Source organism: Neolamprologus brichardi, chromosome 4 (genome assembly GCF_056152115.1).
Source record: "Neolamprologus brichardi isolate AB-2024 chromosome 4, ASM5615211v1, whole genome shotgun sequence".
Classification (NCBI taxonomy): domain Eukaryota; kingdom Metazoa; phylum Chordata; class Actinopteri; order Cichliformes; family Cichlidae; genus Neolamprologus; species Neolamprologus brichardi.
The window spans coordinates 3,967,962-3,993,419 of record NC_142107.1 but is presented as its reverse complement, the minus strand read 5'-3'; the positions used below and the strand labels follow the sequence as shown (position 1 = coordinate 3,993,419).

General features: G+C 43.8%; 1 protein-coding gene across 2 annotated transcripts; it reads left to right on the top strand.

Moving 5' to 3' along the window:
• Positions 1 to 1,571: 1,571 nt before the first annotated feature.
• On the top strand, positions 1,572 to 22,475 carry rnf216 (ring finger protein 216). 2 transcript variants are annotated; one of them, XM_006797986.2, is made up of 17 exons: positions 1,572 to 1,689; positions 2,716 to 2,849; positions 3,703 to 3,833; positions 3,941 to 5,290; positions 5,445 to 5,521; positions 6,421 to 6,529; positions 7,439 to 7,600; positions 7,690 to 7,798; positions 7,923 to 8,056; positions 9,344 to 9,394; positions 10,644 to 10,781; positions 11,184 to 11,332; positions 12,949 to 13,027; positions 19,746 to 19,843; positions 20,455 to 20,677; positions 21,074 to 21,143; positions 21,567 to 22,475. In XM_006797986.2, exons 2-17 carry the CDS (start codon positions 2,783 to 2,785, stop codon positions 21,956 to 21,958), a joined length of 3,339 nt encoding a protein of 1,112 aa, XP_006798049.2. In that variant the 5' UTR covers positions 1,572 to 1,689; positions 2,716 to 2,782; the 3' UTR covers positions 21,959 to 22,475. The 2 variants fall into 2 exon arrangements, with proteins under 2 accessions (XP_006798049.2, XP_006798050.2); XM_006797987.3 differs by lacking the exons at positions 1,572 to 1,689; positions 2,716 to 2,849 and adding an exon at positions 2,938 to 3,004.
• Positions 22,476 to 25,458: the final 2,983 nt, after the last annotated feature.

The window sequence follows — 25,458 nt, the reverse complement described above, 5'->3', positions numbered from 1 at the left end:
TACTTTGCTCTTGGACTTTGCACGAATCACACAAATTGATTCAAAATGATTAATATTTGCAGTAAAGTTTAAGTATTTGGACATTTTTGCCTCTGTACACTACCACAGTGGATTTTAAAGGAACTGTGATTGAAGTGCACACTTTCAGCTTGAATTCAATGGGTTTAACAACTGTTTAGGAATTCGGGCCATTTTTATGCACAGTGCCCCCCATTTACAGAGGCTCTGAAGTAATTGGGCAATTGACTGACAAACAGTTTCACAGTCTGGTGAGGCCTGTTCCCATGGTATTCCATAACAGCCGAAGCACAGAAAGTATCAGGAGTTGATTCCAAGTGTTGGATTTTGTAACAAACAAATGTTGATGCAAATTAAGGAGACCTTCATTAGACTGCAAAAATAAAACCGCAGAGAGAGAGCGCAAATCAACAATCTGGTTCATTTGTAAAAGACAGAATGTCTTTTACAAATGAACCAGATTGTTTTACAAATGAACCAGTCCTGACCTGCTCAACAACACAGAAGGTAACTCCCAAGGTTAAGAAAAGCAGATTACCTCTTCCAGGGTGTTCTCGACATGTAACAAACCCGAGAACACCCTGGAAGAGGTAGGCATATCATTATCAAAGTCTACAATCAAGAAGCACCTTCATGAATGAAATTTCAAAACAAGGTGCAAACTGTTATTCATGAATAAGGCCAGATTAGACTTTGCGAGAAAACATCTAAAAGAGCCTTTGCATCTCTGTAAAATAACAAAATAAGTTCTATGGACAGATGAAACCCAGATGAACTTTTACCAGAATGATGAGAAAAGTCTGGAGATGAAAAGAAACGGCTCATGATCTGAAACATACCACATCATCTGTCAAACATGGTGGAGGTATGGCTGCCATACAGTGTTTATTGATGATGTGACTGCTGATAGAAGCAGCAGGATGAATTGTGAAGTGTATAGGGCTATACTGTCTGCTCAGATTCAGCTAAATCCTGCAAGACAGAGCTTCACGTTGCAAATGGATAATGACCCAAAGCAAACAGTAAAAAAATAACCCAAGAGGCAAAGAAATTGGAGATTCTTCAGTGGCTGAGTCAGTCATCTGAAACAGAGTATTTAGTGCAGTCTGTGGGATAACTTGGACAGACACTGAACTGTTTATTTATGATTATTTAATTCATTTATTTAATTCATCATTGCAATAGAATCCTATAAATGTTAGGAAAACGTGAAAAGCATAGCTGGTTTCCTTTAAAATAGCTTATAGCGTTACAGAGCATTTAAAAATACAGATTTGATAGTTACATATGATTTTCATATTCAAAGTCATTTTAAGTATATTATTTTGATCTTTTGTTTGAGTATGGCTTTCTTTAATCCTAACTAAAAGAGAGAGAGAGCTAATAGTTCAAAGTTTTTCTGCTTCTTGTTTAAGGAGCCCTACATATAAATACAATACCTCAGGCAGTAGATAACTTGTATTTCGCGACAGAATGGGTACGTTTGTATCTTGGACTTAACGCTTGGTGTGGGTGGGACTACATTTCCCACAGGCCGTCTGAACGTGGTGACTGGGTGTTTTAACGTCGTGACGTTTCTGCTGTTCTTGTTTTGGCAGTTTGTTTCGTTATTCACGGTTTGTCACTTGACCAAGAAGACGTATTGTACTCATGAACCAAGACGGAGCTGCGGTATAGTACTTTTCTACATAGATATTCTCGTGTTGTGACTTCGAGCCGTGTGGGGACTGTTTGAAGCGGTTCTGTGGACAGGAAGCCTCGCACAAGTCAGCTAACTAGTCTGGCTAGCTAGCCAGCCAAGCTAACGAATGCTAGCTTGGCTAAGAGCAGTTTGTTCTGTTTGTGTCAGCGGAAATGATCGATAGCCATGACGGGATGCTTGTTTTCAAACACCGCCTTAAACTTGATGCTAAAAGGGCCATGTTAAACCTAATGTCACGGCGGGGAAAGCGGTGCAAGTGCGGGGGACGACTGCGGGGGACGAGTACAGGCAGCTTCTCGCTGGGTTAGCGTGTCCTGTTTTAACAACACAAGATTTGTGCCACCTTTGATCAGATCGAGGACGATCAGAGCTGCGCCCGCAAGTAAAGCCGATACAGGTCGTTAGCACATATTTGTTTACACGACTGTGCTGGCGAACACATCAGTGGTAGCGCTAATGTTATTCGTCGGTGGTGATTTAAATGAGCCCAACTCCGCATTCTGTTTCCCCGTGGAGCTTCCGTCTTTGTTGAGTTCTCTTTAGTAACGTGTTTGGGGGAGTCACTAACGTGCTCCTGAGTCTTTAGTAGTCTGTGCGATTAGATTAGTTGTGTTCTCAGGGTGGAGTCCAGCTCTCCTCGTTTTCTGTAAATGTGACAGATGTTAAACTGAAACCATTTGCTGGATTCCAGGGGAATACCAGCAGGGTGATAGTGTTGTTGTGCGCGTGTCATACATAGACATTCTAACGATAGAAATTAATGGTTATAAAAAGTCACATTGAAGGGACTTGCCTCCTTTTTACGAGAAAAATAAAATAAAACAAGTTCCCATAACACGAATCTATTTTCGTTTGAACAGTTTGTTTGTGGTAAGGGTTTAAAAGGCAGTGATTATGGTTATGGTAAATCTCCAGGAAAGTAATGCGTGTGTATGTAATGTCCTCTGATGGAAACATAACTCTCTGTATGTGTGTGTCTGTGTGTGTGGGTGTAGATGTTACTGATTGAGCAGTGATTGTGTATGTGGGCTGATTCAGGGAGCTGCTAAGTGTAGTTTCACAATGGCAGATGGAGGCAGCGATGATGAGGTCATTCACCTGGCAAGCTTCAACGTCCACCGCAGCCAAGGTGAGACTTCACATCCGCACCGGCATGCATGTAGACACAATTGTCTGTCTCCAGGATATATGATTATTGTTTTTATGCATCTATCCATTTGCTTGCTTCCACTTGTCCAAGTTAGGGTCATGGAAAGGGCTAGAGCCTTTCGCATCTGTGGCAAGGTACACCCTGGAACGGTCACCAGTTTGTTGCAGAGCTAACACATAGAGGCAGACAACCATTCACACTAACACTCCAATTCAACTCCTTCCGTAAATCTCAACCAGAAGTCTAAATGAAGCTTTATGGTCAATTTAGAATTGTAAGTCAGCCTTGCTACACCAGCTGGAGTACACAGAGAGAAGTCACAGACATGCATAGTACATGCATTTGTTGTAACAGTGTAAAAAGTGCAACAGATGCTCCATAACTACATAAAAAAATAATTTGCTGATCTAATAAACCCATCACCACCTTTATAAACTTCAGGTTAGTAACAGTATGTTAATAAAAACCTAAAAACAATTATCAAAATGTGCTCGAATAGCTTGCCTTGCAGAGCTTCACGTTTTAAGATGTAAATGTTCTGCTTATGCTCTGAGAGGTCCAGCCACTTTCTTGTATATGACCTGTTGCACACACGCATATAAACCTCGTGTTTTGTACTTTTTAGGAGGAAGTGCAAAAGTGCAGATTATTTTCAGCACCTCAGCTAGTTGTCTGATGAACTAACCGTTTCTGCAAAGAAATCCAGCATTAGCTCATGTTGCAATCGCTCATCTCTTTTGTCTTAAATTTCCACACGATGCAGTGAATGTCCCTTTTTACATCCCCTGTAAATGCATCGTTTAATAACTCCGCTGTGCGTGTGTCTGTGCAGGCTCGCGCTCTCATTTGAGAGAACTCATAACTATTTCTGATGACTCGGATGAAGAGCCTGTGACTCTTGTACCCAGCAGTCCCGTTTTAGTCCCGGACGATGCAGATGACGACGATGTCAGTATATTGGAGGTAACTGATGCAGATTATTCTTGAAGCTTTCTTCGTGTATGTCACTTGAGACTTATTTATATATGTTTGAATACATTTTTCTGGGATTCTTTCTGCTCTCTCTTCAGCCGCTAATGCCTGCGCGCAGACACGTGATCCGCCCAGCGGCGAAATGGAGCGGGGCGTCGCACAACCCAATTAAAGTTGTAGGTCAAAGTAGCGCATCTTCTGGGGTTTCCACACTGGACCCAGTCCCTGCCTGTGCCCCCTCTACCTCCAGAGATGCCAAGGGAACCACGTCTCCCCAAGCAGCCATTAAAGTACAGTTTCCGGCGCACTCGAGCACATCTGGAAACACACTGCTGGATCTCGGCCCTTCATCACTCTCCCAGCCAAAACCGACCATAAACTCACAGCAGCACAACGGTACATCAGCAGACACAAGCGGGGAGCTCCATGCAATTTCTTCTGTCCACACCCCATCTACCTCCACAAATGCCAAGGCCAACACCATCTCATCCAGAATACCTGCACAAGTACCTGAACAAGTGCTTGTCCAGCCTCAGCCTAGCACATCTGGACTCGCGCATCCACAACCTGGCTCCTCAGCACAGTTACGGTTGGAGCATCACGCGAACTCCTCTGCCAGTGCCACAAACTATATTTGTGCTGCTGCAGTGACTGCTTCAAGTTCTTCTACAAAGACTCAAGTAAAGGCTAGCACGAGTAGCCTTACGCAAGACAATCCTCAGGCCAGTACTTCGTCTGCACATCCTCCATCTCGTATACGGACGCACCCTCAGCCTAGTACTTCACTGTTCCAGTCTGGTGGAACAGCGTCAGTGCAGCCCCACCTCATCCAGTTGAAGGAGGTGAAGCTAGTTGTTCTTCCACCACAGCCAAATCAAGCTTCGGCTCTAATAACCCAGCCCCAGGGTCTGCTGCAGCCTGTGCCAGTCACTCGAATGCGGGGCAATCTCATTCAGATTGAGCCGCAGCCTCTGGCTCAGGCCCCTGCCCAGGCTGCGGCCCAGCCTCCTCAACCCCCTCAGGTTATACCAGGGATGCCCCCTGCAGTTCTAATAGCTGCAGCCCCAGAGAGACTGGGTCCTCCAGAAGCAGGTCACCGGATCATCCTGGGGAGCCAGGCACCCAAAAATGCCCTTCCAAACCCTCCAGCTCAGGCTGGTCCCTCGGGTCTGCTTCAGCCAGCCAACAGACTTAACATTAGGGTACCTGGTGTGAACTCTAACCCTCCTCCTGCTCCTCCAGCTCCTCCCGCTCCCGCAGCTTCAGTCCCACACAACAGAGAAGAAGCACGACTTATTCTGGGTCAGAACCCAGAAAGACTTAATCTGGTCGCAGTGCCTCCAGCACCAGAGGACATCCCCCAGATAGAGGATGCAAGGCCTGGACCCTCCGCACAACAGGAGAGACCAGAGCACCAGCCTCACATTAGAGCCCTTATCAATGGTGTTGTGAGTATCTCATTATGAAAATTGTTTGCATCTCTTTTACCTGTTATAAAGTTAAATGAGTGTAATTGTGCTGTGTTGTCTCGCATTTCATCCGTTCCAACCCCATTCTTCTTTCTGGCCATGCTCTCCTCAACTTTTTGAATATCCTCTACAGTTGGATCTACTCCCCGATGTCCAAGAAACCTATGTAGCAGAACTGATCCAAAAGAATAATGTGAAAGACTTGAATGTGTAAGAATCATCTTATCTAATTTAACCTTAACGTAGAGCTTTAAAATAGATACATAAATCTTGTTGGGTAACCATGTTCGAAGCAATGTGCCACATGTGAATTTTACAACAGAATGCAGTGATTTGCAAGTCATGTAAAGTCTGTGATTAATTCAAAATAGTTCAATAGAAAAAAGAAATGATGAAACTGAGAAATTGTATTTCCTTTAAATACACATTTTTATTTGGAATTTATGCAAAGAATTTATTCAGAAAAAGATGGGACAAGGTCAAATCTGCCTCTCTTTTGTGTCATTTCTTCTTTTATCAGCAATTTGCAAGTTTTTGGATACTAAGCTGCAGTTTCAAGTGGTTACATGTATAATATATCATTTTTGTGCAACATGTGGTTTCCCATTGTCTAGCTGAAATAAGCAGAACCTTCTCCAGTATTAGTGATGCCTTCATATATGTACGTCTGTATCGTCACGATCTTGGGTCTTGATTTGTACACTGATTAAAAAAAGCTGATTTAAACTCTTTGCTTTAGTGCAGAGTACACGGTAAAGATAGTTACTAATTGGTCTGATCACAGGGCAGTTTTCCCCTTTTCCTCAGTCTATCTTCAAAGAGCCCAGGGTCAAGAGTTTTTGGCCTCTGGACTGATAGTATAACAATTTTTCTCGGTTTTCTTGATATTTGTCAGCAATACAGTCTCTAACTCTCTGGTAGTCCCTTTATCCTTTGAAAGGATTTGCAAATTATTGCATTCTGTTTTAGCTTGTATGTTACACAGCGTCATAAAGACAGGTGTAGGTGGTCACATATGAAATGATTGCCACTGTGCACAGTTGTAACTGTGTGAATGTTTGTGAGAGCTTGTACACATGCAGCCCCCCTTCCCTCTGCTCTGTTCCCAGTATCTGTAACCTGCTGTTGGAGACTCAAGATTATCCGAGGAAAGACACGGCAGCAGCCACATCAGCTCCCACCAGCATCCTACTAGAGTCTGGTGGCACCCAAAATGAGGCAGGTGTCTTTGTGTGTGTGTGTGTGTGTGTTAGATGCACAGAAAATGTGTGTAAATGGTGTTAATGTGCAAACAGTAGAATTTCAATCAGTAAAAAGTGCAAAGTAAGCTAGGATCTCGCAGTGTGGGTCAGGGTTTAAAAGCCCTTTTAGGACAGTTATGTAAAGTGTAGATACAAATTAATAACGGAGACGTGGTTCCTCGTTACATGAATTCAAGCTGAGCAGACCGTTATAGTTTCTAATGGAACTATTTCTGGTATCAGATTATGTCTATAATGTGGTTAAAGAGTGTTGATGTAGAATGATGGAATGGATGTGCTGAGGCTCCGTCTAGTAACCAAATTAAAAGAAATAAACCATGCTGTATGTAAATATAGACTGTATATGTTCTTTGGGGGTATTTTGATGTCAGAAGTGATTATATTAAGACCAAAGGGTTGAGTGCTAAGTTATTAGCTAACTGCAACAATCAGACACTAATATCTACTAATTCGTGGACTTCAGAAGTAATAGAATTTCAGTCAGCAAAACTGAGGAACAATCCTTATGGATGGGCTGTATCTCAGAGTAGGCCTTTTTATTTTTGAGATTATTATAATAAAAATGTCCCAGACGTTTCCTCTGATGTAAATGTAGGGAAGAGATTCACATCAGTGATACAAATGGGTGGAGGTGAGGCCTAGCAGACAGCTATTAGCTATGACTGCCTGTGTCAGGGTGTAGCTGTTAGTTCAAGTAAACACTGCAATTTTTCATTGTTGAATTGACTTTTAAGTGCTGGAGGTTTACCAATATTTATTTATTTTACCTTTCCACTCAAGCCGATCACTGACTACAGCTTCATATAATCTGTGAATCGTATATGTGTGTGTGTGTGTGTCTGTTTTCATGTTTGTGGTCTTTCAGGTGACCGAGGACTTGTTTGATTATGGCAAGCTGGGCGCAGTGGGACCTGAAGTTGTGATGCAGGCCGCTGACTTGCTCATGGCAGATTTCAGGATGCTCAGCTGTCAGGACATTAAATGGGCTCTCAACGCCCTGAAGGGACACTATGCAATCACACGCAAGGTACCTAAAGTCCCATCTGAGAGCACACCATGCCTCCTCTGTCTTCTTTTCTGTCGTACCTTTCAACTCTCACTCGCTCTTCCTCCCAGGCCTTATGTGAAGCTCTGAAGAAGTGGCAAGAGTCAGGGGACCCGTCGGGAAAGAAACGACGGAGCAGGACCTCGGAACGCTGCTACGTCGATTTCCACTTTGAGCATGGTGAGAAAACTTTTAGCATGCACCTGTTTTTGCATCTTTTACTTATTGCTCTTTTGCACATTCAGAAATTGCTTTCACAAGCCACTGGAAACTCTCAGTAACTGGTTTCTTCCTTGTCCGCCAGGTTCGGTTAAGTTTGACAAGAGGATGTACTTCTTGGAGAATGACCGTCGGTACTGTAGGACATACAGCAGTCTGGAGGCATCTGTGCAGAAGGAGCTTTCGTTCTATCAGCAGAAGGCAAAGGAATGGGCAGAGGTACACACACAAATACACTCACTCAGACACTCTGTTTTCCTTCAGTGTTGCATTTATCACGATTTTTATAGCCCAGAATGGCCCTATGTGGGGGGTGGCGGAGTGAACTGAGCACAACAACCATAATTGGTTCATGGAGTATAAAGGCAGCAAGTCTGTGTTACCTTACATTCCTTACGGGGGTGTTTATGGCTGTGTAAAAACCTCTTTGTTTTCTGCACCAAGAATTCCTCTGTGCAAGAAAACCCTGAACTCTATAAGCCTTCATTTTTTAACAGAGTATGATATACTTCACTTATCTAAACAATAGCTTTCTAATGCAGTAACTCATTTGTATAGCAAGCACTCTTTCTAGCTTTTCCCACTGTACCCTTCCCCACCCTGCACCATTGTCTCAAAGACTGGATAGCTTTGGCTTTTAAAGCAGTCGGGTATATGGGGCTAATTATGTTGCTTTAAATCCCTCTCAAGTCCTGGAGCTCTCTCCATCCAGTATCCAAAGCTCCTTCTTGTTTTTATTAGGTCTCTTTCACCTTCTTTGCTTCTGTTTACCAGGCCTTTTATTTATTTTTTTTTTTTTTTGCTGAGTAGAGTTTCCACTGTCCGCTATTTCCCCTGTCTGTGGTAGCTACCAGTAGCTATCCTCTCCCTATTTTGTTTGTGCCATTAACCATTTAGCAGGTGATAGAACCGCATAGTCAAACTGAAGCATATAGGAACTAGTCTGGAGCTTCATATTGTGCAGTCAGCTTCATGATGATAATTTCTTGCCTTGCACAGGCGGTTGTATTTATCTACCGCTTGAGGATTTAAGTTACTAATTGGACAACTCCACTGTTAGAAGCTGCATTTGTTCGAAGACCAGGGAATAATGTGGTGCTGCTCAGTATATTAAAGGCGTCTTGCTTCAGCGAATAGAACAATTATAATGGTTGGATATGTTGCATAGAGCTGCTTCACAACTGTTGATAACCTTGTGACGTGTTGCATAACATGGAATACAGAGATTTCTGAGGCTAATGTTCAGTCATTTAGATTTCAAGCACTTAGTAGGGTGAATATGTTAGTCAAACTTAGGCACAGTCAGTAGCTAAATTAGCATACGCCCATGGCATCATACACCCAGCAGCGGAGCCGGTTCAGTCCCAGAGACTCTCTGTTTTCAGGTCACTCTCTGCAGAGGTAGAAAAGTGTTACATCAATGTTGGCTTACAGCTTACCTCGTGCGCCCGATCTTCACCAATTAATCGACTGCCCCGCTCTGTCTCTCTCTCTCTTTGTGTCCAGCATGAGGACTTCCTCCTTGCTCTTCAGGTCAATGAAGATGAGTATAAGAAGGTAGGATTCATCACAATGCATCTCTATCTGTTCATTCAGTCTAAAGTGGCTTTTCAGTTATGTTTCCAGATAACACTGTGCTGTGAATAAGTCTTGAGACACCCCTCATTTCTTTTTATAGTGTTGCCAAGGAGCCAGACGTTTGTTTTTTGTTTGTTTTTTAATTAATGTGGTTTTGAGGCTTTCAAAAGCTCTTAAATTTTTTCTTTGGATATTTGGCTGCCTTTTCACTCATTTCAATCAAGCTTTTAAACAACAATAATAATAGTATTAATGATAATAATAATGATAATGATAATAAGGCAGCTTCTGTGACACCAGTGTTGTTCCTACACATAACAGATAACTTTGCTTAGAACCAGTTTTATATTGTATCTTTAGCCACTTTTTTACCAGCGGCCTGTCACAAAAAACTTATTTGTTCCCATTTCTTTCACTGAATCTACTAAAAATGCCAAATACAACACAGTTTGACAGGCATAAAATTTAATATAACATGATTCCCAAAGTATTACCCGAAAGCCTGTCTAGCTTGGCTGGGTCAGCAGTGCGGAAACTGGAGAAGTGGAGGATGAAAGAAGAAGTGGTAGGTCTAAAGAAGTATCTACAGCAGATTTCAGTGTCTGAAAGTCGTGTCCTCAAGACATAAGCAAGGATCTGACACAGGACCTGAGAGATCCAACTAATCCATCTACTCTTCACTGAAGGATCATCAGAAATGATCTTAGTGGAAGGGTGGCTGTTGAGAAGCTATTGAGGATCTTACTCAGTATCTAACCTGAAACAGTTAACCTTTCAGCATGACAGTGATCCCAAACACACCAGCAATGCAGTTAAAACAAACCTAGATATAAAACCACACAATGGAAAGTATCAATCATGGATTGAAACAAAAGGCAGTCAGCATCCAAAGAAGAGCTTTGAATGTCCTTAAAGAAACCTGGAGAACTATTCCTGAAGATGACTTAAAGAAATGACAAGAAAGCTGCCCAAGAGAGCTCAGATTGTGTTGAAGAATAAATGTGGTCTTTTGTGGTACAAAATACTGAAATTTAAGCTTTTTAGAATTCTACGATGTCTGTTTTTGCCTCATATTCTGTATTTCAGAAATAATCATAATAAATCCAGTATAAAACTTGTTAGCTTGCAGAATGTGCTGGTTTCATTCGAGGTTCATTTTAGATATTGTCAGGATTTTCTGCACAATGTGAGGTTTTTGACTTATGATGTGTTCCGATTGTTTTTCCAGGATGGTCAGCTGATAGAGTGTGGCTGCTGTTTTGGGGAGTTTGCTTTTGAGAAGATGACGCAGTGTTCGGACGGTCACCTGTTCTGTAAAGAGTGCCTGGTCAAATACGCTCAGGAGGCGGTGTTCGGCTCTGGGAAGGTACACGCAGACATTTTCTATTTTCAATATGACTTAACTGATAATGTTGCTTGGCAACTATAACTGACTAATCCCATAATAATACACACCTCTTTGAGTGATGAGCTGTCAAGTAAATGTCAAGATTGAATATGAGCCGGGGCACAGATTTCGCAATATCATCAATGTTTGTTGTCCATGTATTATTGTGAAAATAAAGACTTTCCCATTTATTAGGTGCCTTGTTGCTGGTACTGGTATATACTGTATTGCATAAAAGGTTGTCGTGTTTTTCATCCGCCTCATCTGACCGCACTGTTGTACCTAATAATGTGTCATAATAATGGTCAGTTAAACTGGAGGTGACTGAACGTGCAGCGTCTCTGCTCTGTAATGAAGTCGCGCTCCGTCCTCTTCTTGTAGTCGGACCTGAGCTGCATGGAGGGGGGCTGCCCGTGCTCCTACCCTGTGTGTGAGCTGGAGAAGGTCCTACCAGAGAATATACTGTGTAAATATTACGAGAGGCAGGCGGAGGAGGCGGTTGCTGCCACCTGTGCAGATGAGTTAGTGAGGTAAGTGTGTGTGGGGGTAGCTCTGTAGCTGGATTCTGCTTTTCTTTGCTCCCAGATTTATAGGTATAATAAAGTAACTGATAACTCGAGGTGCCAGTTTGTCCACAAACAGATTTTTAATTGACTTAATAAAAATGAATAAAGAGATTCCAGCAATGTTTACAGATGGATAGAATTACGGGCTGTAGGGACATAAGGCTCATCTTTAGCCTGGTGTCCAATCTTTCTACTAAGTTAACACCAAAAAGTCAGTTAATTTGAAAATGCACTATTTTAAAAATGAGTGGGCATTTTAATGTTTGTATAGTATTTAAAGTTGAAGTTTAAAGTTCAAGGCCTTGAATAATTAGACCCTCTGGTATCTTAAAGATGTCACAGTACCATTCCACCTCAACAGAGCGCTCTCAGACTGCTGGTTTCCTTGTGGTTTCTAGGATATTTGAAAATAAAATGGGAGGCAGAGCCTTCAACTTTCAGGCCCCTCTTCTGTGAAACCAGCTCCCAGTTTGGATTCAACCTCTCTACTTTTAAGATTAGGCTTAAGACGTTCCTTTTAGATAAAGCTTGTAGTTAGGGCTTCAGGTGACCCTGGTGACCATGCTGCAATAAGCCTAGGCTGCTTCCCATGATGCACTGCAAGTGTGTGTTTTTCACTCACCTTTTTTTCACACTCACTCTGTTTATACACACCTCTGCATGCAGTCATCAGTTATTACTAATCTCTGGCTCTCTGTCTGTCTTTTGTCCTGTCTCCCTCTCCTCACCCCAACTGGCAGACGGCCACCCATCCCTGAGCCTCGTCCTGCCGGAGGTTTCTTCCTGTTAAAAGGGAGTTTTTCCTTCTCACTGTCGCCAAGTGCTTGCTTTGAGGGGGTTTCGTTGGGGTTTTCTCTGTCCTATTGCAGGGTCTTACCAAGCGCCTCGAGGCGACTGTTGTGATTCAGTGCTATAAAAATGTAACTGAATGAAATTAAATCATGATAAATGATAATCAGTTATTTTTTAATAACTGGCTCCTGAGCCCCCTGTCATTTTGCAGAAGTGGCCTCCAGCCTTTATTGAAAATGTAAAATTTTCATTTAAAAACTTTTTAAATATTGGCTAGAACTTCAGCTCATGGGCTAATCATGTGTTCAAAGCAAACGCAAAGCATCAGGAGTAGATTCAAAGTCTACACGACAACATGGGTTGGTGGAAATGCAAATCAGGTGATGCAAACAGAAACAGTAGAAAATATTTCAGCTGTAATGCAAAAGCCAGTCAGCTGAGGTTCTCCCACAGACTGGATTCATGTTCAGTATAGTTCATCTTCACTTTTACAGAACGAAAGGGAAGGGGGGCTTAGAGAAATTGCCGTGAGAAAATGGTCCGCAGATTGATAATAGCTAGCTGCAGCCTAACCTATTTATGATTAGCACTTTGCCTCTCCTACTGTGGGATGTTGAAGATCTGGCTGCTTTGTCTAGCTCATTTTTAGTCATAGAGTTGCTGAATTATGACTGGAGTCATTTAATGTGTGACTGTCTCTAATCGGCTGTCAGCGTACCATCATCTTATCATATACAGATGCCTTGTACGTTTCCTCTCATCTTCCTTTCCTCTCTGATCTCTTCCAGGTGTCCGTTTTGCAACTTCCCAGCGTTGCTGGACAAAGACATGTCTCTGTTTAGCTGCCCCAACCCTCGGTGCCGCAAGGTGAGTTCTGCTCTCTCTCTGTTTATAAAGTGAATTAAACACTCTCTCAAAGAAGTGTCCGCCAAAGTAGGTCGACACTCATTTGCACATCTTCTGATGTGACCCTGGGTAAGAGTACTTACAGCACAGATGATCTAATCTAAATTTTCAAACCAAGAGTGGACGACTGGATCGTGAATAATTCAGAGCGTCGTGACAGCGAAATGGTGTCTACCTATAAATCATCTCTGTGCAGCCTGGACACGAAGCCCGACATGCATAAGAGAGAGAGGCAGAGGAGAGATTGATGAGCAGCTTTTGGAAATGATGAACCGTTCCATGTGGCGAGGTCGCCACCTCTGGCTCCCTCTCTGTTTATCTCTGGGCCTCCTCCCTCTGTCTGAGGAATGCAGGGGGAGGCGATGCTCTTTGTCTGCCGGAGTTGTCACACAAATTCCAGGCCAAAAAAAAAAAAAACAGAAACACACACAGGCTCATTCACGCTCCTTTCCCCACATAAATACAACCCTCCCGTTTTCCTCTGTTTTTCTGTGAGCTCTGCTTCTGTAAACGTCTCGCACTCCCTCCTGCTCACAACTGTAAAGAGAAGCAAACACACACACACCTCTGCTATCTTTGCATTCCCTCAAAGGTAGGAGAGAAGTTGGGAAGGGGTTATGTCAGTAGCCATACAAGAAAAATGTGACTCCTCGCACAGTGGTATAAGGTCAAACCCTTCATTAACCGATGAGCTCGCATTCTTTCAATTCTCATGTCAAACTGAAGGCCCGTGGGCCAGATTTGGGCCGTTTGAAGATTTTAATCTGGCCAACAAAACATTGCACATGCACATGATGAAAAGCACAGATCAAACCTGCAAGCTAACAAAGTAGTTGACAGAAAAAGGCTAAAAAAAACAAGCAGAAGAAAGAGAAGCAGGAGTAGTGCAATCGCTTTCAAACCAATTTGTAGCCATGGACGGAGAACATGGTTATAAAGCTGGTGAGCTCAACCAGTTTCATGGCAGAAGGCCAGTCTGTACAGTGCAGGCAAACTGCAGGATCTTGCCCGCACAGATCAGGTCTGTGAGACTTGTAGAAACACGGTCAAGAAGAAAAGAGGACAAGTTTTCATTTCTAGGTGCAGCCGATGGTTTTTTTTCTGCTTTTTGCAGATCATGTTGTTCTTCTGGCTTCATCGGGCGAGCCCCTCCAGCTTGTGCTGGGGCAGTTTGCAGCCAAGTGTGAAGTGGAGAGGGGCAAATTAACACCTCCAAGACTGAGGACATGGTTCTTCTGGTGTGTTCTGTTTGAAGTCACAATTTCCAAGTTCCCAATTGAAATTTTCGACTAGAACAGCCCTTCAAGTCAGACTTCCCACTCGGAAAGTTGAAGCAACCCCACCAGCCCCAATTTAACAATCCAAGATGGCGACATTGCAGATAAACATTAGTAAAACTGTAAAGCTCGCAATCTGTACAGGCACTGTTGTGTGACTTGTGACCAGATCTGTGGTCACAGGCTCTGGTGACAGTGGATGACCAAATGAATGAACGAATGAGATCGCAAATACAAGCAGCAGAAATTAGCTTCGTCTGAAGGGAGTCTGAGCTCTCCATCAGGGACAGTGGGAGCAGTGCAGGCGCTTGGGGAGGGCTCAGAGTAGAGCTGTCATTCACAGCAAAGGTAGCAGGTTGAGGTGGTTTGGAAATCTGACTAGGATGCTGGACCCCCTCACAGGTGAAGTGTTCTGGGTACCTCCTAAAGAGCGGAGTCCCTGGAGTAGGGACAGTGGACAGACTGAATCTCTCCTAGATGAGCTGGGAGAGGAGGGTGCTCTGGGTGTCTCTGCTGAGAGTGCTGCCCACAGAACCTGGACTCAGACAAGTCAAGAGAAAAAATATTTTATTAAATGCCCGACGCTGCCAGTAGCTCTCATATTCAGGCTTGTGAAACAGGTTGTTGTGAATTGGCTTATGGTGCCCTCCGTGTAGCATGTCCCTGTGGTGTAAGCACATATTTAAAAAGTCTCTTCCAAAGTGTAAAATATTTTTCCTGTTTGTCATTTTCTGTTTTGAAAATGGGATATACCGTATTTCCCGGACTACAAAGCGCACCTGAATATTAGCCGCACAAGCTAAAATCAGGGGAAAATCCTGTTTTGTACATACATTATCCGCACCTGACTAAAAGCCGGAGGTGTTTCAATGTTGACTTATCATATGTAAGAGAATATGCACAAAGCGAATTGTCAGGAAAGAGATGGCTGTTTGGAGACACATCACTTTTATTAATATTTTGAAAAACAAGTTATGGGTACATATTTGCATAACTTTTTAGGTATATGTACAAGTAGCGGTAATTACAAGTACGAAACATGTACTGTGCTTCATAAAAGAGTAACAAATGTAGTACATAACAATAATCTACAGCACACCAGAAAAATAGATTCGGACTACTTTTTAGGCTCAGGTGCAGTGACACGGCTTTAACAAGAAGAAAAGTCAGTCATTCACCACCATCTTCCTGCGCACTAAAACCACCAAAGTCCTCTTCTCCAGTGTCAGATACGAACAGGCTCAGGATGGCTACATCATCCACTCTCCGCTTCTCTCCTTCGTTGTCACTTTCAAAACCAAAGAAATCCTCGTTGTCAGAGTCGAACACCCTCTGAAGGGCCGTGGCGGTGTCCTCCTCTCCATCATGCAGCAGTCCAGCCCTTTGAAATCCGTTGATGATCATGGATGTTTTCACACTTTTCCACGCTGTCAGAATCCACTGGTGGAGTTGGGCATAACTTGCTTTTTGTAAGTTTATCCCCGCTCGTCATCCACGCCTCCCACTGAACGCGTAGCGCTACTTTGAAGTTTGTTTTTCGCGCTACTTCGTACGGCACTACGTTGCCTGGCGGACGGACATGTGACCAACATACCACTCTTGAACCCCAATCCTTCCGCCAGGCAACGGAGTGCCGTACAACAGCGGAACAAACAAAACAAATCCTCTTACGATATCACAAAAATCATGGACAATCCATAGAAAAGCCGCACCTGACTAAAAGCCGCAGGGTTCAAAGCTTGTGCAAAAAGTAGCGGCTTATAGCCCGACAATTACGGTACTTAACTTTTTAATTTGTTTTCATACAAGAGCAGCACTTTGTCTTTGTGTTTGAGCAAACCCTGTTTTAGTTCCAGTCAGAGGGCTGTGAGACATCAGTGTGAGACTTGTTTGCCCTTTAAACGGCTCTCAAAGCAGTGCAGACACCACATTGAAACAGTAAGAAATGAGTCATGTGAGTTATCCTCCTCAGCATTTCTGCTGCCTTGGTATTTTAGGGTGTTTCCAGCATCAACTTTCCCAGAGGCCTTTTTAAAAGATTTTTAAGGAACTCTGGAGGAAACTAAAACTGAGGTTTTAACCAGATTCTTAATTACACCTGAGCTTTTCCATCTGCCAGCAGGGTTTTTCCTCCATAGCAAACCTCTTCTGTAATCCTACATCTGCTGACTTGGCCCAAGCTGGACTAGTTCTTCTTACTTGTGGCTCCACAGTAGCGTTTTGTCTTTACCGTAGCTTCTCTATTAGCACGTGGCTCTCAGATGCCTCCTTTTGGCTCAGCATTATGCTTGCATTTGTTGCAGATCTTCGACCTCAGGCAGTGAAGAATAGAAATCCAATGCAATTCCTGCCAGCAGCCTGTAGGTGGAGCCATAGGCTTACAGTTGCTGGCCTTGCAGCATCACTGCACAGCTGCACCTCATTACAAGCTCACACACACATCCAGAGACTTAAAAGTTAGACATGCTCCAGATAACTCTGGGTCTGATCCTTGCTCAGTGATTCGTCTGCAGTGCAAAACAAATTCAGTCAGCTTTTAAAGCCAACACGTTTAAGCTCACAGATATGTTTGCTTATATATGCCACAAAAAGCTGCTTCCACTTCCACTTAGAATTGGGATGTGTGTTGTTACCTGGAAACCCCCATCACACACGCGCTGGTATTATCACCAGTGTTTAATAAGAGACGGGTGATATTGAGGTGTTAATTCCTCTCTTGTTTTCACGTGTGTGTGTTTTTTATTCCCATACACACTGTACAGTCTACCCCACAGCCCGCTCAATCTCAAGCAGGGAGGGGCCTCATTATGTAACTGACACACTTCCGTAAGCCCACCCGCCTTCTTCCACACCGCCGTCTCATTGGCTAGCCACGCTGTCCACTCCCCTCATACTGGTTTCTGACTGGTCGGTCACACTTCCTCGTCCATTTCAAATGTGGTTCTCATCAAATTTGACCCAGATTTTGTCCTCTCCTTCAGTTTTTTTTTCTTTCTCCCAATCTGTCCTGGCTCTGTCTGACCTACACAAACATATTCCACATGTGGTTGTGAGGACATTTGCACAGGTTTGTCCCCGGCCTGTGCATGATTACTTGTTGAGGAATGTGATATGTGAGACACTGGAAGTGAAAGCACTGTGCAAATCTGTGCACTGCAGACTTGGTGTTGCTGTTCCTGTAGATCAGATGAATTTTCTCAAAGGAGCAAGACCTGTGACGGGTTTGCAAGCAACAAGCTTATGGCTCGTCATGTCAGATTTAACCTCTTCCTTCCTGCCGTTCGAAATGCCACTCGAGTTTGATTGCAGCAAAAGCCACACGCTGACAGACACACACATCCCCTTACAAGCCCATCAGAAGCTGTGCACATCCTTATAAGGGCTGCTGTAGCGTCCACCGCAAGAGAAGAAGAAAAAGATTTAGAGGAGACGCAAAATATGAATGAAAGTAGGAAGGAGGTGCTGTTAGGGAGTGGCACGCAGAAAAGGAGAGCTGTGAATGAAGGAGTAAGGCGAGCTGGAACATGCTGGGGAAAAAATAGCAGGAGCAGTGAGTGTGAATTAATGAATGGAGAGAGGGTGAAAAAGACAAACTTGTGGTGCTGCTGCTGTGTGTTTATCTCTGTGACCTCTGTCACATTTCAGCCTGCTTCAATTTTTTTTCGTTTCTTTTTCTTTCCTGTGTGTGTGTGTGTGTGTGTGTGTGTGTAAGTGAAGGCGTGGGCGACACACCCCCTACGAGGTTTGGCTGTGACATCAGCAGCTGTATTTTTAGCTGCACTATAAGAACTCAGGTGTGTTCCTGCTTTTCAGTGTCTTGTCAAACAGGTCTCGGACAGGCGCGCTCGCTCTGCTCTCCTCGTTCCTTTGCCTCGATGTCACCACTAGGGGGCGAGCTCTCATCGTTCTGTCGTTCTCGCCCTTGTCTGGCTTTGTGTGAGGTGGCGTTTTCTTGTTTTGATTTGGGGGGTTTTGTGACACTTGAGTCCAGGAATGCTCACTCTGGCTCTTTTCTTTTGAGGTTTAAGGAGAATTTTTCTTCTACCTGAGCTTTTCCTGTTTATTCCTCTCCTGTAATCTCTAACACTTATTCTCTAACTACAGACTATAGGGGTATTTTCCTCTTTAGCTTTCACTCATCTGCATGATTACATCAGCGTGTGTGGATGATTGGGCTTTTCTTGACTTGGTTGTGTCAGGTTGAGTCCGCACCTTAAACACTTTCTCGGGGTCCCGGAGATGTTCCAGTTTTGCAGTTATCTTGTTGGGAGACCACTGCTGTCGGGGAGACTTACTGGCAACTTATTAGCTTATTAGCAGAACACAAGTTACAAGATCAGTGTCACACAGTGTTTCTAATGTCTTTGCTCCTCAGTTAGATAAGTTAAGATCACTTTTATTAGTTCCACAGTTGGGAAATTGACAAAATGTAGTCCAGATGGGATTTGAATCCACAATCCTGAGCCCTGGACGCTGTTGCCTTATCCATTAGGTCACTGGGTCTTTATAATAATTGACATAATGAACCCCAAACCTCCATATGGTTTGAATCCGTGCTTTTCATCTCTATATCAGTTTTATTCAGAATGTTTTTTTTTTCTGTTTTTGAAGAAACTACTAAACTGGATCCAGATCTTGTGCCTTTTTTAGGGAGCGCTCATCACTCAAGCACCAGCCAAAACCATAGATTCTCCCCCACCACCCTCTGGCTGACCTTACTCATGCAGAGCTGTCTCACTGAATATTGTGAAATCAGCTCTGACTTACATGCATGATAACAAAAGAAAATCCCCCAGTGAAAGGAGGATGTGTGAGGAGGACACAGAGGGAAGGTGCAGCAGCAGCAGCAGCAGCGGTGGAGATGTGGATCATGCTTTGCTGCATCAGCTGTCACACTGTTTAATATTAGATGAGGGGCTCAAATATTTATGGTGACACCACTTAGCTAAGGGTTAGGAAGAGTGGGAGCCTCGAGCCGCCTGCACCCCGCCACTCCCCAACATCCCTTTAACCTAGCGCTTTTGGCTGAGGAGACGGAGAAAGGTTGGAGCCTGGAGTCGTTGTTTCTAGGCAACCGAGCAGTCAGCGGCGAGCGCTCTCGCTGCAGTCATGCAGAGAGAGAGCCACACCTAACCGTGCAAGCCCCGAGTCCCTGCAGTGGCAGCACCAGCAGCATGCTGAGCAGAGGCAGCGGTGTGTGTGTGCGTGTGTGGGAGACACTCTGACTGCAGTGTAATACCCCCCTACACCACCTGCTCAGCATTAATGGGAAAACTATGGGTGGATGCATCTCCTGACTTTTGATGAGATGCTAAGAAATGTACAATTGCAGAAAAGCACAGAAGCAGCACCCTCTTTCTCAACATCCCCTTCCTGTCTTTTTTTCTTCTTCTTCTGTTTAGGAGAGTTGTCGAAAGTGCCACGTCCAGTGGAAGCAGCATGTTGGGAAGACCTGCGATGAGGTCCTGGAGAGAGACGAGATCCGCATGAGGGTGCTCTTGTAAGTGGGTCACAGGAAGCCTTCATCAGTAATGTACAGAGTGCTCAGGATGGCTCAGATTTAACATGTGAGGAGAGCTAGATTTAACATCTACCAGAGAGGATGCTGGGTAAACACTTCAGTTTCCCGGACAACATTTGAGGAAACAGAGGCCGGCTGCTTCCTGCAGGCCCAGCGGACTTGGAGGCAGTGCTTCCTGTTTTGAGCCGGTCGCAGATCGTCTTACTTCCAGGCGCTGAAGGAGACGGGAAGCGGCCTGGTAGACAGATCAGAGGATCGGGGTCTGATGATTCTAACAGGACAAAACTAAAAGGGAATCATAGTTGCAGGAGTTTGTTCTGCTGCATCCAGAGGAACAAACCCCATATTCAGGGCTCAATAGGACAGGATCGCTTGTCATGTTTTTGTTTTTGTCTTTTTTTGTTTGCTTCCAGAACAGAAGCTCTTCTTCTCTGCCCTTTATCAGATAAATAACAAGAAAATTAAGGAGTTCATATCATCAGGACTGGTGTCACACAGGCATCCTCTGATAAACACCACATACTTCACAGAAACTTGTTATACTGTGTGTGTGAAAAGTCACATTTTCCTAAACTTTCTCTGTGCTGCAGCGAGGAGCGCATGACGGCAGCTCGGGTGAGGAAGTGCGTCAAGTGTGGGACGGGCCTGGTCAAATCGGAGGGCTGCAACCGGATGTCGTGCCGCTGCGGCAGCTTCATGTGCTACCTCTGCCGAGAGCCCATCACCGGCTATAACCACTTCTGCCAGCACGCCCGGTCTCCCGGCGCTCCCTGCCGCCACTGCCGCAAGTGCTCCCTCTGGACCGACCCCACGGTGCGCTCCAAACTCAAAACACTCTCATAATCACAGATCTTGATGCTTGTTCTGTTTCCCACTGCACTTTGACCTTGACCATCTGAGGCCGTGGCTGCCCACAGCGGCCTGGCTACAGAATCACTGGCAACCAACAGCCAGCCTTTAGTTTCCAGTCAGTTAATGAGCTGGAGAAGCTCCAGCTCATCCTCTGATGTCCTCGGTCACTTGTAGCACAGAGCAGGAAGTAAAGCGTGCTCTAGCTACTGGAACTACATAATGCAGACGTTGTAGTAGCGATCTCGCGGGTTAACGACCGTTTAACACACGAACCAGCTCAGCCGTTTAAGGTCAAGTAATAATGGCAACAGCGTTTTTGGAAATGTGTCAACTTCTCTGTGTGTTGTGTTTTTACAGCAAGATGATGAGCGAATCATTCAGGAGATCCAGAAGGAAGGGGAGGCGGAGCTGAATAAGAAGTGCACAGGTCAGTAATAAAACATGCTCTGAAAACGATGAGCTTTAGCTCATACGCCGTCAGGCTGAGTGCAGCGGTGTTGCTGTGTCTCTCCGCCCCGCTTTCTTCTTCACTGCACTATATAATAACAGCAAAAAGCCCCTGATAATAATAACAATATTAAATAATGTTGGCACTCATCAAACTGCTATTAATCGCTCAGTTTGCAGTGAATTATGTTCTTTGACAAGAAACTGTGGCACTGCCACGACAACACTTTTCCTCTCCGGTGTTTCCTCTTCATCCCTTTGACTATTATTTATTCAGGCGTGCTGGCAGCAGTTGCACGAGCGTTTCCTGTGTGTGGTTTATGTGAAGGATAGGCGTGAGGGAAACATTTGATCCTGCTTTGCACCTCACCGATCCTTTTATTTATTTTCATTCTCCTCTCAGATAATTCAGGGAAGAGAGTCGGCCCACCACCGGAGCCCGTCGCAGACACCAAGCGGCCCCGTGTCGGTCCACCCGCAGAAAACCCACCCATTCCCAACCCCCCGCCCGCTCCTCTCCCCCAGGCAGTGCAAGCTCCCCTTTTCGTCCCTCCGCGTCCCCGCTACCCACCAGCGCCACCGCCGCACTACCCCCAGGTGATCATGCCGCGGCTTCGCCCGGCGCCCTACGTGCCCCCGCTGCAGCACCTCCCTCCCTTGAACAATAACAACAACAACAACCACCACCATCACCACCACAACCCCGGTCCCTTCAACCTTCATCAGCACAACATGGATGTGATGGACATGCCGATGCACTACGGGCCACCGCACCGCTACTACAGACGCTTCTAACGCGGTGGCGTGAATCCTTCTTTGACCCGGTGTGCCCCTGCACACACACTCATGTACCCTCACTACAGTATTTCAGTAAAGTTTTTCCCCGTCTGATTATTACTTTTCGTTCCTTTTATTGTGCTTTATTGTTTTTCATTCTAGTGTTTTCATCCGTTTTGATAGCTCTGCGAGCTAGCCTCTCCTTATCAATTCAAATAAAGAAAAACACACTGAAAGTGCATTTTTAGAGAATCACAAACACACTTTCAGATACTTTTGCCTTCTCATGTTGATTTTGGGCTTCAATAATGGCGAGATCCTCTTGTTACTCTTTTCCACCCTTTTTTTTGTTTTCGTTAAAATGTTCACGGACAGTTGAGAATCTTGAGACAATTTCTTTCCCGTTTATACAGATATTTTTGAGTAATAAAAGCGTAAAATTAAAAAAAATATTGTTAGCATTTGCTCTGTATCTTTTGTGTAACATGTGAGACTGCAAACTTTTTAATAAAGTCCTCTGTTCGCATTTTTAAGACCTGCTGCTTCGTACAAAAGCCGATGTTGGGAGACATTTCTCTCTGTCTGAGCCTCTGTTTCACCCCCTCCTTCCTCCTTCAGCTCATGCAGAAAAAGGGGCTGACTCATGATAACTGAGCCCCCCACCCATCCCGCCCCAGGGCTATGCGCCAATCACATGACAGACGGAGTGTTTTCCACCAATCGCCGTGTCGCGACAGCCGGGCTTTGTGATGTTACAGACAGAGGGGACTCCTTTGTTCAGCCAAGCGTGCTGCAAGTGTGACAAATCACTTTTGCAACACACACTTTGCTGTCTTCTTATTTCTGCGTGCACACTAGCAAACAGAAAAGCTCCATTTTAGCCTGGGGGTCCTAATGGTTTTAGTCATGGGTGGTGGGAGACAGACTTCGAGGGCTGGAATTAGACTTTAATCAGACTCTTCATCTTAAACCAGCCAAGCCGACATGAATTGAATCATGTAAATGAGGCTCACAGCCGTTTGTCGTTTTTGGGTCGTTCACTCAAATTCACGTTCACGCATGATTGCATCATTTTAGGTTTGTTTTTTTTCTTCTTCATATAGTTAAAGTTATTTGAAACCTTTTTTTAACTCTGAGGTTTGGACTTTTAAGAGATTTGAGTGATAGATTATATTAGAGTTTAGCATTTTCACTCTTAATCACATGTTGCTGAGGGGGCGGAGCAGTAAGTTGGTTAGCAAACATACATGTGATAGCACAGACGGATACATCTTGCGTGTTTCCTTCAAGGTAGTTCAGCTCCTAATTTTGGGGAATTTTCAGTGACAACCACAAATGCAGAGTGGAAACTGCCTGCTGTGAGTCCTGGTATCCTTCCAGTTAGGCCTCCATGACAGCTAAAATAACTGAGCGCTTTTATTATACTAATGAACTCAAAAAAAAAGCTCTGCTGACATCACTGTGACATCATCAGTTTATTTTCCAGATGTGATTAAAAATAGTGATGGGTCGTTCGCGAACGGAATGGCTCTTAGAGCCGGCTCTTTGAAGTGAACGACGCGAGCCGGCTCCTTATTGGGAGCCGTGAGGTTTTTTTTGTTTTTGTTTTTTTTTCCTTTCTCTCACCCTCTCTCTCGCCCTTTTTTCCGCTAAACTCCGCATGCGCGGCCTGTACTTTGCGCTGGGCAGAGGGGGGAGGGGCGTTAGTTACAGCCAGAGAGAAAGAGAGCGAGGGACAACAACGTCACATTAGAAAGGTATAGTAATCATCCGCTATTTTCAGTTGCAGATGATAAAGGATTCAGAAATCATGCAGGCCCATATGACAGAGAATGTGCATCTTCTTTTTGTTTTAATATTTTAATTTATATTTAATTGTGTTGTGGTTTGCAGTGTTTTGTGTTGTTTCACGTTAAATTTGTTTAAAAGGAAAAAGCTGAATTTAAATAGTTAAAAGTTTAAAATGTAAATAGTTGTTTTTTGTATTATATGATTTATTTATTACATTTTATGTGGAGTGAATAAATAAAGTATATTTATGGTGGACCTTAGAGACAAAGCACGTACAAACTCCAAAACACGTACAAACTCCTAAGCATGTACAAACTCCAAAACGCGTAAAAACTCCAAAACACGTAAAAACTCAGAAGCACGTACAAACTCAGAAGCACGTACAAACTCAGAAGCACGTACAAACTCCTAAGCATGTACAAACTCCAAAACGCGTAAAAACTCCAAAACACGTAAAAACTCAGAAGCACGTACAAACTCAGAAACACGTACAAACTCAGAAGCACGTACAAACTCCAAAACACGTAAAAACTCAGAAGCACGTACAAATTTCAAAACACGTACAAAAGACAACAGAAGTGCTCCAGGTTTCTTGGGCCCAGTGTTGCGCTTTTGTTACCTAGTGGCTACACAAGTCAGGAAGTATCAACAACCGGATTTGGTATGTGGTAGTAACAGGTAAATGAACTTTTTTTTTTTTAATTATTTGAATAAATATGAGTGCTTGTCTATAAATACACAAACAATACACACATGTTTTCAATTGTGTAATTTAAGTAATCTGGGTAGCTCTGTTTTGGAAGTTCAGTAAACGCTAGAAATGTGTTTTGGAGTTTGTATGTGCTTTTTGGAGTTTGTATATGCTTTAGAGTTTGTACGTGCTTTGTCTCTAGGGGCCATATATAAACATATATAAATAAAACCACTTTTTTTACATTAGTAATTCCTTTTCTGCATAATTTTATATTATTGTTAATGATTAAATAATTAAAGCAACAAAACAACCTGAAGAGCCGGTTCGGAGCCGAAAGAGCCGGCTCTTTTTAGTGAGCCGAGCCGAAAGAGCCGGATCTCTAAAAAGAGCCGGAAATCCCATCACTAATTAAAAAGCCTTTCCAAAGACAGGGGGAGGGGGGGTCACTGTTCATAACACCATGTGCTATTTTTACAAGCTGTGTGATGCCTTCATGATGACTGACTAATGTGTAAACTCACTGGACTGTACCTTCAAAGATTCATTGTTTCATTGTGCCACCCTCTGTTAGCCCTGACCTCAGAGCCTGTAAGAATTCATCCCGACTGTCACTGCTGCCGACATCATGAGTTTGAATCCCTGAGAAACAATCTTTTCTTTCAATTAGAAATCCTATTCTACTCTATTCTTTTCTAGTCCCCAAAGACACCCCAGGGCCTGCCAGAAGAGCGTGTGGGTCATGGATTACAGTTGGATAGCATTAAAGGGAATTATCTCCTAATGACTCATTTAATTCAAACAACAAAGGGCGGGCTTAGCTGACATGATTAGATTGAATAAAGGAGATTTCTGGCAACGCAGTCGATGCTGTCACTTACACAATTCAAGCTCTCAATAGTTACCCTGGTATTATGATTGAAACACTGTCATGGATGGAGGCATGGCTTTTTACAGTATTAGAGGAAAGTGTAAGTACACAAGTATAGCAAACATACTGAAAAGTACATCTGAAGAGACGGGTGTGTGTGTTAAT